This window comes from Ctenopharyngodon idella, chromosome 8 (assembly GCF_019924925.1).
Source record: "Ctenopharyngodon idella isolate HZGC_01 chromosome 8, HZGC01, whole genome shotgun sequence".
NCBI classification, from domain to species: domain Eukaryota; kingdom Metazoa; phylum Chordata; class Actinopteri; order Cypriniformes; family Xenocyprididae; genus Ctenopharyngodon; species Ctenopharyngodon idella.
This window is the reverse complement of record NC_067227.1, coordinates 29481701-29499075: the sequence shown is the minus strand read 5'-3', so window position 1 is coordinate 29499075 and position 17375 is coordinate 29481701. Positions and strand designations below refer to the sequence as shown.

The following is a 17375-nucleotide window of genomic DNA, read 5'->3' as shown; positions in this document are numbered from 1 at the left end:
CTGCTCTGCTTCATACTATAGTAATATTAACAATCTCATCCATGAATATGATTTCTGCTCGACTCCCGTTGGATTCTTTTCCACCGGCTGTAGACGTGAAGACGACACCTCCCATGATTCCGCGAAATCAAAGCGTCATTAAGCTATGCCTTTGTTTTGAATAACCGACCTCTAGCGGCGAAAATTTACATATTGTGCCTTTAATTATTGTTGAGCTGGTTACTTTTAGTTACCTTTGTACTTATCTTTTTATTATTATTATTATTATTTTTATTCAGACACAAGCAAGCATAGAGGGATATGATTTAAAAAATAGCACATAAGAATGCAGCAATTAAGTTGTCAATTAAACGTAAGAATGTGGTATGCAGCAATTAAGTTGTCAATTAAATGTCATAGATAGCACATTTCTATAATTTCTGTAGCCACTCCACAGTCCAAAGTCTTGCTTTTTGACTACAGGTAAATCTCCAGTTGTCACTGATGATTGTCACTTGGACCTTTCTGGATTATAATCCGCCATCAAAATGATAAGTTTAATTATTTCAACTGCCGTGAGAACAGGCTATAAATGATCTACTACAAGCAGCATCCTCACATGATAAAGCCGACTAGCCTGGACTCCTTCCTTTCTGTTTACAGACGTGACGTAAAGACGCAAAGATGAACTGCTGCATGCTCGAATTTCCCGCGGAAATCCACCAGATCCACCATTTTTATAAAACATTACGCTCTTATTATAAAACATTATTACAAGCTTACTGTTGTGAATCGAGCTAAGATAAGGAGATAGTTTTGAAACACTGGCTGGATTTGCTTGTACTTGCTCAAAAATTGATTTTAGATCATTTTTAACCAAAAAAAGTTATGGACTGCAGCTTTAATTAAAAATTAAAACTAAATGTAATAACCTATACAGTATTTTAAAGCTGCAGTCTGTAACTTTTGGCGCTCTAGCGTCAATAAACAACAGAACTGCGTGCTTGCGGAAAAACATTGTAGCCGGAGCTACTTCTCTCTGTTTATGTCTATGAGGAGTCACGCAGGTACGACCAGAACCAGTCTAAAATAGTCAGAATATAAACACTTATTATGGGTGTACCGTAGTGATTCAGGATAAGACAAAACCCTTGGAAAATGGATTCATGATGTACTCGCTAATTATATAATTTTTGTACATTTTGAACACACACACAAAAAAAGCTACAGACAGCAGCTTTAAATAATATATATTTTTTAATATACATTTCTTTTTACAAACAGCACAGTAATAGTATATTATTATAAAAATATTATTTGTTTTCCAAAACAAAGCAGAAAAAAAAGCATCCTTAATTCCATTACCATCTGATATATCTCATGGTAGTACCATGTTTTTTTATTTATTTTTTTATTTAAGTACCACGGTATATCCTTTCAAAAATACTGCAGAGGAACCATATAATACCAAGCCCCTTTGTTACTCCAAAGTTCATATTCAAAATGCAATGCTTTTACCATAGTAATTTTGTGGTACATTTGTTTGATTCGAGCCTGCACGCGGCGCTAATACGTTTCCGTAGTTCAGAACGCGATGAAGCGAAGAAGACCGCGAGCGCGTGTGATTGGTCGATCCTCTCGCGGACGGCAACAGGAAGTGATTGTGTGTTTGGGGACGTCAACACTTTTCCTCGAGCACCTCTGCTCTGATCATTCCGACCTCGTTCGCCGCATCTGCGAGCTGTTTAATGGAGCAGCGGTGGGGAAATTATCATTAAGCTCTGTACAGATCGAGAGGATCGTGTGAGTTTGTGGACAGAATTAGGTTCATGTTTGAAGATGATAATGGCAGCAGTTGGCAATGAAAGTCCAAACAGAAGCACTGAAGATAAAACATCAGCCCGCAGACAGAATGAAGGTAAAAAACATAATCTAATCTTCAGGATCTCTCTGATTCAAACACCTGTCTGTTTAAGGACTCTATGCTTTGACTGTCAGATCAAATGCAGTGAAGTATGAAAATATAACATGGTGACCATAGCTACCACCCAAATTCCATATCTGGCTACTACCAATAAAAGATTAACAGTTACTATAATATTACCATGTTTTTTTTTGGACTTACGCCATTGTAGTGTTTGAAGTACAATGTATATAAGATGCTATTATTATATTGCCGTTTGATACCATCACTTACAAAAAAGTGCCACTATATCACTGTGTAACATGTATTTGTTTTGTAAAGGTTAGCACTGATATAGAAAATAAAATTAAAATGCAAAGATTGTCATGTAAAGTTGATCTCATATTAATTTACTATGATTGTACAGTAGCAGCAATAATATCTGTAATAATTCTGGATTTTGTTGGAAACTAAAAATGTCATTGCACTATTATGTTTTTGCTTGTGTGTACAATAGTATTTTTGAAGTACTATGTATATAACATGGTATATGACTATGGCAGTCAATCAGTACCGTAGTATGTACCAAAGTACTATGCTATTACATGGTATTCTGTTGTTATTATTCTTATTCTTATTCTGTTATACACTACTTTTTTTTGAGGATATTGGTTACTATGGTACATTTTTGTTCATTTTAGAGACCAAAAAATGAAAAATCAAGAGCAAGATACAACACGTTTTGCCTTTTTTTTCACTTATCTTCTCTTTTATCCCTCTGACGTATGAATTATAAAATAACAAAGGAAAACAATATCTATTTTTTACTAAAAAAAACAAAAAATGTAATCATTCCCAATTGACTTTGAGAGTGTTGCACATTGTCCACTGCAGTAAAAAATATAGTTTCATGAACAAACATTAACAAATTAAAGCTAGTTAATGCATTTGGTATCATGAACTAACAGTGAATATTTTTACAGTATTTTTATCAGTATTTATTATATTTAAGTAGGTTAATACAGTGTTAATTTCTGCATATACGGGTTAACCAATTATTATGAGCAAATATGAATTAACAATACTATATTTTTTAAATCAACAATCTAGATGAATAAAACTGTAAAACTTGTAATTGTTAGTTCATACCTAACGCATTAACTAATGTTAACAAATTGAACCTGGTGCCTGATTTTTTTTTTTTTTTTTTTTTTGCACCAATTTCTCTGCTTTTGAATCTTCTGTGTATGTGTAAAAATGCTACAGAACATTGATGCCATTTATTAAAAGGCATAATCGCGGCAGTGGTTTGCTGTTGTAAAGCGCTTTGAATTTCCTCAGTCAGTGTATTAACTGTGCTGTGCAAAGAAACGTTTTGTCCTGTCCATCCAATGTCAACTTGCAGACACAGGACCTTTTCATATGTCCTCATGTGTCTTATGAGTTTTGACAGCGTGGCAGAAGGCGTGTGATATGTCTGTCTGGATAAATGACATTCTTTACAGAGGAAAAGACCTCAACGTGCCGAAAACTGGCGAAACAGGATCACAGTTCCTGTTCGTCATGTCTATATAGAAACCTGAGCTTTTTTGTTATACAAGCTATTCACTGTGATATCAAAGAGTTTATTTTTTGTAATTCTGGGAAGATTTTGCCTTTATTTCTGTCTTTAATCTTGTCTTCTCACATTTTAATGCCATTTTAGTTAGATAATTGTGTCATTTTGGCCATTTGGGTTTTGGTACTCAGCAATAACAGTTTTCCAGTGAACTGCATCGATATGTTTCTGCACACAGTGGTGTGAATGAATAAAGTGTCTGTAAGCAGGGTGTTGGCACCAGATTTGAGCAAACATTCACCCGGTGTCGACGTGTATAGGTGTGTCCTGCCTGAAAACATAAGCAAAACATTGACTAGCTGCATTCAGAAATGTGAAATGCTGACGTCAATGTTCAGATCCTTTAATTCAGCCTCCAGCTATTCCAGTTTCATGCTTCAAGTGAAAAACCTGCTCTATGTTGACTGAGATATTCTTGTGCTTGTGTCTCTTGCAGTAAACAAGAAGTTGAAGTATATCAGTTTGGCAATTCTGGTGATCCAGAATGCATCGCTTATCCTCAGCATCCGCTACGTGCGGACGTTGCCGGGAGAACATTTCTTCACCACATCAGCTGTGGTGATGGCAGAAGTTCTTAAAGTCTTCACCTGTCTGGTCATCATCCTGATACAGAAGAGAGGTGCGTTTGCTGGAGTCACATTGTGGCCTGTTGTGATGCAGTCTGTATAATTTTAAAGGGTTAGTTCACCCAAAACTTTTTTCTCCCAAAAATGAGAATCATCATTTACTCACCCTCATGTCGTTCCAAACCCGTAAGACTTTAATTCGTCTTTAAAACCCAAATGAAGATATTTTAATGAAATCTGAGAGGTTTCTATCCCTACATCAGTCTACGGAGCTACTACTTTGATGCTTCAAAAAGTTCATAAAGAGATCGTAAAACTAATCCATATGAATTGAGCGGTTTAGTCCAAATTTTCTGAAGAGACTCGATCACTTTATATAATGAACAGATTTAATTTAGGCTTTTATTCAAATATAAACATTCATCAATCTGATATGGTAAACAGAAGCTCAGTCATGCTTGCTTGATGTGTGAGAATGAGGTCCATTCTCGTGTGAACCTCTCAAGAACCAACGAGGTTTGTTCTTACGCATCAAGTTTGTATGCTTGAGCTTCTGTTTATGTTCGCTGATCAATGTTTGTATGTGAATAACCTAAATTCAATCTGTTCATCATATAAAGTGATCGAGTCTCTTCAGAAAATTCAAAAAACCGCTCAATTCATATGGATTAGTTTTACGATCTCTTTATGAACCTTTTGAAGCGAGAAAAGTGGTTGTTGCCTAGACTGTCAATGAAAATCAGATTTCATCAAAAAGATCTTCATTTGTGTTATAAAGATGAACGAAAGTCTTACAGGTTTGGAACAACATAAGGGTGAGTAATGACAATATTTTCATTTTGGGGTGAACTAACCTCTAGTTTTAATAAGATTTTTGTCTTATCTCACAATACATTGTGTTATTTTTGAGCAATATACAGGTGCTGGTCATATAATTAGAATATCATCAAAAAGTCGATTTATTTCACTAATTCCATTCAAAAAGTGAAACTTGTATATTATATTCATTCATTACACACAGACTGATATATTTAAAATGTTTATTTCTTTTAATTTTGATGATTATAACTGACAACTAAGGAAAATCTCAAATTCAGTATCTCAGAAAATTAGAATATTGTGAAAAGGTTCAATATTGAAGACACCTGGTGCCACACTCTAATCAGCTAATTAACTCAAAACACCTGCAAAGGCCTTTAAATGGTCTCTCAGTCTAGTTCTGTAGGCTACACAATCATGGGGAAGACTGCTGACTTGACAGTTGTCCAAAAGACGACCATTGACACCTTGCAAAGGAGGGCAAGACACAAAAGGTCATTGCAAAAGAGGCTGGCTGTTCACAGAGCTCTCTGTCCAAGCACATTAATAGAGAGGCGAAGGGAAGGAAAAGATGTGGTAGAAAAAAAAGTGTACAAGCAATAGGGATAACCGCACCCTGGAGAGGATTGTGAAACAAAACCCATTCAAAAATGTTGGGGAGATTCACAAAGAGTGGACTGCGGCTGGAGTCAGTGCTTCAAGAACCACTATGCACAGACGTATGCAAGACATGGGTTTCAGCTGTCGCATTCCTTGTGTCAAGCCACTCTTGAACAACAGACAGCATCAGAAGCGTCTCGCCTGGGCTAAAGACAAAAAGGACTGGACTGCTGCTGAGTGGTCCAAAGTTATGTTCCCTGATAAAAGTAAATTTTGCATTTCCTTTGGAAATCAGGGTCCCAGAGTCTGGAGGAAGAGAGGAGAGGCACACAATCCACGTTGCTTGAGGCCCAGTGTAAAGTTTCCACAGTCAGTGATGGTTTGGGGTGCCATGTCATCTGCTGGTGTTGGTCCACTGTGTTTTCTGAGGTCCAAGGTCAACGCAGCCGTATACCAGGAAGTTTTAGAGCACTTCATGCTTCCTGCTGCTGACCAACTTTATGGAGATGCAGATTTTATTTTCCAACAGGACTTGGCACCTGCACACAGTGCCAAAGCTACCAGTACCTGGTTTAAGGACCATGGTATCCCTGTTCTTAATTGGCCAGCAAACTCGCCTGACCTTAACCCCATAGAAAATCTATGTGGTATTGTGAAGAGGAAGATGCGATATGCCAGACCCAACAATGCAGAAGAGCTGAAGGCCACTATCAGAGCAACCTGGGCTCTTATAACACCGGAGCAGTGCCACAGACTGATCGACTCCATGCCACGCCGCATTGCTGCAGTAATTCAGGCAAAAGGAGCCCCAACTAAGTATTGAGTGCTGTACATGCTCATACTTTTCATGTTCATACTTTTCAGTTGCCCAAGATTTCTAAAAATCCCTTCTTTTGTACTGGTCTTAAGTAATATTCTAATTTTCTGAGATACTGAATTTGGGATTTTCCTTAGTTGTCAGTTATAATCATCAAAATTAAAAGAAATAAACATTTGAAATATATCAGTCTGTGTGTAATGAATGAATATAATATACAAGTTTCACTTTTTGAATGGAATTAGTGAAATAAATCAACTTATTGATGATATTCTAATTATATGACCAGCACCTGTATGTTTATTATGAATTAAAATAAATGCCACTTTGATATTTTAATATTCTCTTCTAATGCAGTTACTCATATCATACATGTTAAGTGTGGCTTAAGTGTCCAGATATTTTTCTGTATAGTTTGGGGTCAATCTGATTTTTTTTCTTTTTCCATATACTTTTATTCACCAAGGATGCATTAAATTGATCAAAAGTGTCCATAAAGACATTTATAATGTTACAAAAGACTTTGATTTCAAATACTTTTGAACTTTCTATTCATCAGAGAATCCTGAAAAATATATATATCATGGTTTCCACAAAAATATTAAGCATCACAACTGGTTTTTTTTTTTTTTTTTTCAACATTGACAATAAAAATGTTTTTTTTTTTTTTGAGCGGCATATCAGTATATTAGAATGATTTCTGAAGGATCATGTGACACTGAAGACTGGAGTAATGATGCTGAAAATTCAGCTTTATTTCAGGAATAAATTACATTTTAAAATATATTAAAATAGTAAACAGTTATTTTAAATGAAAATATCACAAAATTACTATTTTACAGCCTTGGTGAGCATAAGAGACTTTTAAAAACATTCAAAAAAAATCTTACAGACCCAAAATTTTTGAATGGTAGTGTATGTAATAACAAAACTACTAACAAAAAACCACTACTACTACTATTATTATTGTTTTCATTATTGTATTGCAGCAGTGTGTCTGATAACAATGTGTCTTTTCTAATTTTTTTTTGTAAATGCAGGTAATGTGAAGACCTTTGTATCGTTGTTGTACGACTCTATAGTCGTACAGTATTCGGATACACTGAAGTTAGCAGTTCCGTCACTCATCTACACTTTACAGAACAACCTGCAGTATGTGGCCATTTCTAATTTACCAGCAGCCACTTTCCAGGTAAGACTGCTCCACAATTTATTTATGGCCCTCCTCTCTCCTGATTTTCACTTCATATGTGCCATGTTGTAAAGTTTTATAACCTTTTAAGTTTGTTCATTATGTTAGTCAAGGATTATTACACCAGAAACTGTTGTAATTTATTACACAATCATTTTCTGTCCTCTTTCTGATCAGACAGTTGTTGTACCCAAGTGGTTTTAAAATATTTAATGTGCATTAAAATTCTTTTTAAAAAGCATGTTTTCTATGCAGTTATTTTAGTATTATTTATTATATTATTATAGTATTTAATAACATATTAGCTTTTATTTTTTGTATTTTCAGTTTGCATTTTATTTGAAGTTTTAGTAACTCTGTTTATTTATTATATATATATATATATAATTAGGGCTGTTGATTTAATGTGTCAGTTTAATTAATTAGGAAAAATAACACGTTAAAATTATTAACACATTTAACACACTCGTCCCATCCCAGACCAGGTCATCTGACATTTCATACAGTTGATTGATGATGAACATGAAGCAGGGCAACAACGGTGTGTTGGAGCCTATAGAATGCAGTTAGAATGACCCTAAAAGATAACAGCAAAAATGCACCTGTATGAGTTTTTGTGTCATATTTATATCATATGATATAGTTAAGCAATATCACATGAGTAATGAGCAGAATATCACACGAGTGCTGTTTTTGTCCTGAATAGCATAAGTGCAAATGTGATATTGATTTTATACAACAGTTCAATAAATAATAAGTTAATATTGTTATATTTTAGACACAATATTGTCTGCTTTTGTTCAATTTTGCCAATAAAAATATTACCTATAAAGCCAGAACAGAACTTTTGTGCATCTCCGAGCGACACATAGCAGTGTTTTGTTACTGAATGAACCGCATTTTGAGCATATCAATCGGGTGAACCAATGATTCAACGGTCCATTCATAAAGACAGCCATTTACTTATGAATCAGCCATTTGAACAAATCGAATGAATGAATGAATGACTCAATGAATTACTCATTTAGACGTTTACCACCACCTACTGGCAGTTTCTTTAGAGTATCATTTCATAAAAAAAAAATAAAAAAAATCCATTAAAGGTATAGTTCAACCAAAAATTAAAATTCTGTCTTCATTTACTCACCCTCATGGCTGTTGAAGCCTAAAAGTTTATTTGTAATAAATTCTATGTTGAATCAAATAAAATATTTTTTTCCTAAAGCTACTTTTTGCAATGTCTATATGATGCTTTTCTCATTTAACACAATAATGACTTTAAATGATCTTTTGGAGGTAATTTCTCAACCAAGTAAATCATATGCAACTGATGTACACAAAAGGTAAATTAAATGAACGTATTTCTCACCCAAAAACATGTTATGTTTAGTAAAAACAAGGCTTAGTAGATTTGAAACTTATAGAAGATTGCAATTATATGCAATTAATTTTTTTTTTTGTAGGTCACATATCAGCTGAAGATCTTGACCACAGCATTGTTTTCAGTGCTCATGCTACGGAAGAGTCTGTCTAAAATCCAGTGGATCTCACTAGTACTGCTGTTCGCTGGTGTGGCAATCGTCCAGGTCGAGCAGGAGAGTGGAAAACAGAAGGAGGCTTTGACCTGGCACCAACCAGAACTACGTCAAGGGCCTGGTGTCCGTTATAGTCTCTTGCTTGTCCTCCGGGTTTGCCGGCGTTTACTTTGAGAAGATCTTGAAGGGCAGCTCTGCCTCTGTGTGGATGAGAAACATCCAGCTCGGGATCTTCGGGACTCTTTTGGGTCTCCTCGGCATGTGGTGGAACGACGGCGCCGCTATTGCTGAGAAAGGCTTCCTGTTCGGATACACTCCCTTGGTGTGGGGTGTCATTTTCAACCAGGCGTTCGGCGGCCTTCTGGTAGCCGTTGTAGTAAAATACGCAGACAATATTCTCAAAGGCTTCGCCACCTCTTTTTCTATCATCGTGTCCACAATCACGTCTGTCTACCTCTTCGGCTTCCACGTGGACCTGATCTTCACGCTGGGTGCAGGATTGGTCATAGGAGCCGTCTATATGTACAGTCTCCCCAAACCAAACACCAGCACTTCCAGCACCAGCACACCTTTATCCAGCCACAGCAATGGAAGAGACTCGGAGCTGGATGCTTTCCTCCCAAAGTCAGTGTTGGTGAAATGAAACAAGCCACCTAAAGGCATCTTATCTGTGTCCCCTTCCATTAATTGCTCTTTACCTCTCTCGGTGGAAATCCTAACTCTCTCCTCTTTCTCATTTCTCTCTGCTGCTGTGGGTTTTGGTGCTTTTGTGAACACTAAACCATACGGTTCAGTCGTTCATGAACGTGGCCATTGGCCTTTATTTAATTCATTTGGAAAGCACAAACCAGAGAGACGAAGACATAGGTTTCCCTGTTTTAAGTTTTCTTTTTTTTAATACCAAAAAACAAACAGTGGCATTTTTCACCTTTGTAATCTGGGATATCTGTTGAAACTCTTTCCAACGTCTTCACCTCCCTTCCCTGTTTGCCTTAAACAGCATTTTCCTGTTAGACAGCTCTTGGGGGAAGAAGATGTGAACGTAATTGCTAGGCTACTGCTGCTGAGCAGAGGAACGTCGGGTTGGTTTGACTTGAAAACTGGGTGAATCTCACAAAACCTGTAACTTCCACTTTTAACTGAAGAGTAAAAAAATTGAAGAGCCTATTAAGTACTAATACAAATGATTGCATTATGAAATTTAAGCACATTTAGCTCAAATTTGTATTACTGCAATGCAAAAAAAAATCTCAAAATCAACATGAATTAAATGTAAATAATATCTATTTTTTTGCACTTTATGGTAATACAAATTTAGGAAAGGAATGTGCTTATTTGTTAGGAAACAAACAAGTCACAATCTTAAATGGATAGTTCACCCAAAAATGAAAATGATCCCATGATTTACTCACCCTCAAGCCATCCTAGGTGTATATGACTATCTTCTTTCAGATGAACACAATCTGAGTTATATTAAAAAATATCCTGGCTCTTCCAAGCTTTATAATGGTAGTGAATGGTGCTCACAGTTTTGAAACAATTTTGAAACCCAAAAAAGTGCATTCATCCATCATAAAAGTAATCCATGGCTCCAGGGTGTTAATAAAGGCCTTCTGAAGTGAAGCGATGGATTTTTATGGGAAAAATATCCATTATAAGCTTCCGGCAAACATCCATACACAAGTCGACTTATGGCAGACGCGCAACCTCTAAAGCTTATGGATATTTTTAAATAAATATGGATATTTTTCTTACAAAAACCCATTTCACTACCATTATAAAGCTTGGAAGAGCCAGGATATTTTTAAATATATCTCCATTTGTGTCCGTTTGTCTGAAAGAAGATGAGGGTGAGTAAATCATGGGATAATTTTCATTTTTTTGGATGAACTATCCCTTTAATGGTCCACATAATGCTAGGCTTAATTTTCTTTACACATTTTTTTTTTTTTTTTTTTTTTAAATATTAAGTTTCAAAGTTCTTTTATTGTGATTTTTGGTGTGAAATTTTACCCAGGTATCATCTTGACCGGTTTTGTGAGATTCACCCAAAGCTACTTCTACATGCTACAAGTTCTTCGCCAAAATCATTGTAAATAGAGAAAAAGAAAAATAGTGGTTGAGAAAAGCTGTGTGAATATCTGCCATGTTTAAAGCATGACAATACCTCATGGCAACTCCTATAAGGTTTGTACAGTGGCAAAGACCTTGATTCACTCGTATCTGTAGCAGTTATGTGGCACTTTGTCGCCTGCATGTTGAGTTTGAGTGTTTTGGGCTGAAACAGTAGAGGAATCAGATAAAAGGATGCTTTTAAATCAGCTTGCAGGGAATTATAATATAAGTTACATTAATCTCAAACATTTTTCTCTGCAAGTCCTCCTTACCCATAATGCAATGTGTTAAGCGATGCCACCCTTACAGGGCATGTCTGAAAATGAGCACTAATTGACATTGAGCTCCATTAATGCTATTAAAATGTGTTTTAATGTGCTTGAAATCTAAATATTTGACGGACAATCACTTAACACATTGTTTCCATGTTGATTCTTGCTTTACCACCGGCTCGTCTTTGACATTTTCAGCTCACAGCTCTTTTCTGTGCCTAACCTGGTCATTTTCTAACCAAATGGCATCTTAGTGAAGGCTGTTCTGTTTACTTTGTGTGTGCAAATGTGTGTGTCTGTGTGTGAGGGGGACTAGTTTTGCTTAACCAACAACTGGTTAATGCTGTGCCTTTCTCAATCAACTTGTGACTGAATGATAACTATATATGTTAATATAGTTCTTACACTGTACATAATATCAAAATACTATATCTTCTTTTTATGATGCAAAAAAAGTGAAGATTTGTGGATTTATCTTATGTTATGTATTGTACAAACAATTTTGTGCACATATTTGATACAGATATGCCAAAACTGTTCTCAGTAAATCCCCACACACCTCAAGAGAACGTCCTGATATAAAATGAATGTTTTATTTCCTTTTTTGCAGTAGTAAATATGCTCACCAGAGCACATATTGAAATTTGGTGACCAACAGGTGATGGATCATAGTAGGTCTATATTGTTGTGGTTTGGTAAAAAGGCTTTTGTTGGTCTTAAAGGGTTTAATATGCATGTCAGAATTCATATTAACTGGGTTAAGTGCTGTAAAGAAGATTTTAATTTTTCACTGTTTTGGATGAAGAAATGTGGCCCGTAGTGATTTGGTGGTTTATATGTCAACATGAAATCAGAATTAGCTCCATTTACTTTCTTATTACATGCTGCTGTTCTTAATGTGCAAAAATTATCTGTGCACATTATTTCGAAGAAAGAAATTTTTGTTTTATTTAAATATAAAATGTTCCCCATCCTCAAAATTACTTTTTTTGTCAGTAGTTAATGCAGAAATTTAATGGATACTTAATGTTAATGTAATAAATATTAACACTAACAGCAAATAGCAATTGACATAAAAAAAACTGCTTTCCCGATGAAACTAATATCTTTTGGGATGGTAAAAAGGGTTGCAAATAACATTTCATGTTGACTTTAATTCACAAATTGTGATGTTACTAGTTCCCTTCAGCTATAAAGTTGATAGTAGATCTTAAACCCCATCATGGGATTGTTTTTAGAGACTTTTTCAGAAACTAATGAGCCGAGAGTGGCCTCAGGCAGCTAAAGTGATTGTGTGTGTTTGTGTGGTAAAATATGTTATCTAGATATATGAGTGTGTCTGTGTGAGAGAATTTACAACAAGCCATTTTCTGACACACAACACTTGTGCGTAATGCTATCCATCATGTAAATCTTTCATATTTGTTTATGAGAGTTTATGATGGTGTTTGGCATGTCAGAACATGGCCTTGAAAAATATATATCATCATTAATATTAATTATGGTCACAAAAGATAAAAGCATTTACAGTGAATCACAAGGAACAAGTACAATGTCAACTGAAAAACTGTTTACTTTTGTATGTTTGGCTCATTGGTGAATAGATCTGATTTTAAGAACTTGAGCTGAAAGCGATCGCATGTACAGAAATATGAAACATTGCACATGTCCAGTTGAGATTTATGTTCAATTTTGTGTTCTGTGACAACTGTTAACACCTCATCATTGCAGAAAGACTGCACAGATTTCATCATCCCAGCTGATAAATCAAGGACAGCCTCGGTTAAGGCACTATGATCAATATTGTAAATAGTCTGTGAAGAGTTGAAGTACAGCCCCTGGTGGCTAATTTCTTATAGTGGCCTCTTTCTTGAGGCTGACAATAAACATCAAATAGAGAATAGAGTTTCTGTTTCTTATATGAGCCTCAATTTTTTTTTTTTTTTTTTTTTATCTTTCTTGTGTGTGCATGTGTGTAATCCCAGTGTAGACTTAAGAATTAAGTGAATACATGAAAACATGTCTAATTAATGTATATTTTACCCCAAACTTAAAGCAAAAACAAATGCTTTTTTGCAGGAAAAATATGAAGAATATTTTTTTAGGATTTTGTGTATTATTTTAATTTTTTAGTTAAAGATGCAGCAGGTGATCTGGGAAATGCTAACGTTAGCCTGCTAGCATTGAAAGCATTCGATCCCACCCTCCCTGCAAATCGCCGTTCAAAGCCACGCCTCCTCCAAAACACATGGAGCGTCCAGGCGCACGCGCACAGCTGCTCTCGGCAAAGCGTCACAAGAGACGGCGTTAAATTACCTCATGTCTCAAAGCGGCACATAACATTACAACAATAATGAACATAAACAACTTAGAGAGCTTGTACCTGACTGCTGCAGATTCATTCCGATGTTGATACTGCTGACATGGATACCCATAATTCCAAGTCTGACTGAACAGCTCCGGTTAGAACGTCACTGGTTGCCATCTCTTAATTAAAGGGTTAGTTCACCCAAAAAATGTAAATAATGTCATTTATTACTCACCCTCATGCTGTTCCACACCCGTAAGACCTTCGTTAATCTTTGGAACGCAAATTAAGATATTTTTGTTGAAATCCGATGGCTCAGTGAAGCCTGCATAGCCAGCAATGACATTTCCTCTCTCAAGATCCATTAATGTACTAAAAACATATTTAAACCAGTTCATGTGAGTACAGTGGTTCAATATTAATATTATAAAGCGACGAGAATATTTTTGGTGCACCAAAAAAAAAAAAAAATAACGACTTATATAGTGATAGCGATTTCAAAACACTGCTTCATTAAGCTTCGGAGCCTTATGAAGCAGTGTTTTGAAATCTGCATCTTTTGTGTCGAATCATGATTCGTATCGCGTGTCAAACCGCCAAACTGCTGAAATCACGTGACTTTGGCGCTCCGAACCTCTGATTCGAACCGCTGATTCATAACGCTCCGAAGCTTCAGGAAGCAGTGTTTTGAAATCGGCCATCACTATATAAGTCATTATTTTGTTTTTTTGGTGCACCAAAAATATTTTCGTCACTTTATAATATTAATATTGAACCACTGTACTCGCATGAACTGATTTAAATATGTTTTTAGTACATTAATGGATCTTGAGAGAGGAAATGTCATTGCTGGCTATGCAGGCCTCATTGAGCCATCGGATTTCAACAAAAATATCTTAATTTGCGTTCCGAAGATTAACGAAGGTCTTACGGGTGTAAAATGGCATAAGGGTGAGTAATAAATGACATTATTTTCATTTTTTTCGTATTATTTCATTCGGACCGAATATAATAATTGGATGAACATTTTATGGTCCTACATCTTCCACAGACAATACATATTTATAAAAAATACATTTACACTGTTTAATATTTAGTGATTAGGATATGAGGAGACTTTCAACTAGTATAACAAAAATGTTTCTGTAGAGAATCACCTATTGCGCCTCCTTGAGGCAATAATTTAATGACAATGTTCCCAGTGCTGTGATTAAGGTAATATATCTGGATTTTTCACTTAGGTGTTTTTAAGATTTATTTATTTTGTAATTCCCATGTGTTCTTTAGTGATTCTTGTTACTATAATTTAGTCATCTTCACGCTAAATTAATTATGTAATATATCTTTAAATCAGCATACATTAAATACAGTAAAACAAGTACTATCCTGATGCATAAATATTAATAGTTAATAAATGAGAATTAGTTGATCATAGACTTATCAATCATGATTGGAGACTGAGTGTTTCATACATCAAACTGCTGTTTCACAGGTTTTTTAGGGCACGTACTGACATCAAAAATGTAACCAGAAGTTATCAGTGGTGATTTTGCTTAATGCCTGCGTGAGCATGACTAACCACTAACTGATCTCTTACATAATAATGTTAATGCACCCCTTATATATAACTGCATGGCCAAAAGTATGAGGAAACTTGAACAAAACATCCATATGTACTTTCTGAACTTTTAATTTCATAAACATTGCAGTTGATCAGGGAGTCTAAAACCCTAAGCTTTCATCTTTATGGACTTTGCATAAGGGATGTTGTCATGCTGGAACAGAAAAGGGCACTATTATATTAAAAATGACTTATTGATTGTTTGTTCCTGTTAGTAATGGGTGTTGTCAAATATGTTCATTACAAAGGTGTGTCCATGTACTTTCAGTCAAGTAGTGTGTAATGAGAATATATATTAGATTACCTTTAAAATATGAGCACAACTCAGATATACATTTCACAAAGAAGCAATGTGAGATCATGTTTACTTCTGTATGGCTGTTCAAGAATGCATTGACTAGCATGTGTAAAAATGAGTAAACGTGTGTGTGTGTCCACATATAGTCGAGAAAAATGTAAATACCAAATTATGTATTCTTGCTCTCTGTTTCTCTTTGTTAACTGTGTCCTTTCTCTCTCTTTTCTGTTACTATTAGTCCCAAGGCCCCAGGAAAGAAGAAAGGAAATTGAAAAAAAAAAAAAACATGATAGACGAGAAGAGATGACGAGAACACTTTGTACAGGTCCTACACTCCTGCCCTATTTCCGAAGGAAAGGATGAGGGTTATATTTCAAGTGCCTTATTATGCTCACAATATTAACTCCGTTATGATTGATGGTACTTCTAAACTAAACTGTGCTGACTGACTTTATGAAATCTCATATTTATGCTGATACCTCACTAATTTTATGCATTGATTTTGTGATCGACTGAAGTTGTAATATTAATGTAAACTGGGAATTCTTTGAGTTTTGTATGCTGGAACTGGAAAGGGAATGAAAATGCACATTTTTCAGTGGCTTTATCAAACTTGGAATTCAGAAACTGCTGCCTTATTATGAAATATTTTCTGGCTTTTAGTTTTGCTTTTTTTACTAATAAGTATTTTGCCATATTGTGTGTTCATTGGTGCTTTGTGTAATACTGCCTTGTGCTTTTTGTCTTTGTGCCTTTAACATTTCAGCTGTGCTATGTGCGACAGAGTATCATATACTTTAAAAAATCAAGCAAACTTTTCTCTCTCCAAAGTGCACTTTCAGAGTTAAACTCCATTTCATGTACAAAAGCTGCATTTCTGACCTAAACATATCGTGTATGCATAGTCATTGTATTCTTGAGATACAAGTTTAGTTTTAATATATCTAGATTTTTTATTTTTATTTTTATTGGCTGAGTAGCAGTAAAAATGTGAAAATCAGTGGACATCTTTCAACCTTGTGAACATATAATTGCCTTATCATTTCACAATCCAAGTGAGGGGATCTGAAACTAAATGTTTAATCATTTCAGAAGATTAATCATTATTTTTGTTGTGTTTGGAATAAACATTGTTTTGAATGTGATTTGCCTTGTTGATATTAATACAAAATGATATTATAATATTGTTTGCTTTGAGTGGGTTTAACCCCAAAATCCCTGATCAAATTTTCCCCACATTTTTCCACATGATATGGACTTTGCATCTGGCAAGAATTCTTTAAATAAGGTGTCATTTTCACAAGAACAGTCTAAATTTTAAAGAGTGCGTTTAATTCAATTAATTAAAAAAAAAAAAAATTGATTCGTTATTTTACCTTATTTTTTGTAATATTATTTAATATTTTATTTCAATTTATTTTATTGTACAGAGACTTTTACACTAGCATTTCCCCGGCTTTGACACGGGAAGTTGTCATGCCGTAGAGTGATTTGGCACGTATACCGGAAATAGATTAGAGTGAAGTGGAATCAGGGTGCAGCAGAAGTTTTGACAGATTCCTGCAGGCCTTTCTGCGACTATTACTGCTTTTACTTCACATTCTGTAAGTTCTAATACAACTAGTTATTTAATTTGACTTCAGTCATTATCAGAGCTCTTTATAAATGCGAATAATTGTGTGTGTACCTCATAACAAAGCGAATTTTCTGATATGTTGTACTGCTCTGACTG

At 35.2% G+C, this 17375-nt stretch overlaps 2 protein-coding genes across 2 annotated transcripts in view; both read left to right on the top strand.

The window, feature by feature from the left end:
- The first annotated feature begins 1613 nt into the window (after nucleotides 1–1613).
- On the top strand, nucleotides 1614–16788 carry slc35a2 (solute carrier family 35 member 2). Its single transcript, XM_051902563.1, is given in 6 exon segments — nucleotides 1614–1897; nucleotides 3937–4119; nucleotides 7343–7494; nucleotides 8958–9119; nucleotides 9121–9653; nucleotides 15882–16788. Coding segments are annotated over 6 exon segments (1143 nt in total). The 5' UTR covers nucleotides 1614–1818; the 3' UTR covers nucleotides 15916–16788.
- A 293-nt stretch (nucleotides 16789–17081) lies between these two features.
- The window catches only part of bcap31 (B cell receptor associated protein 31), a 28585-nt gene continuing 28291 nt past the window's right edge, over nucleotides 17082–17375 (top strand). Inside the window, exon 1 of the mRNA XM_051902565.1 lies at nucleotides 17082–17247. The gene's annotated coding sequence lies outside the window, so the exon portion shown is untranslated. The remainder of the gene's footprint in view (nucleotides 17248–17375) is intronic.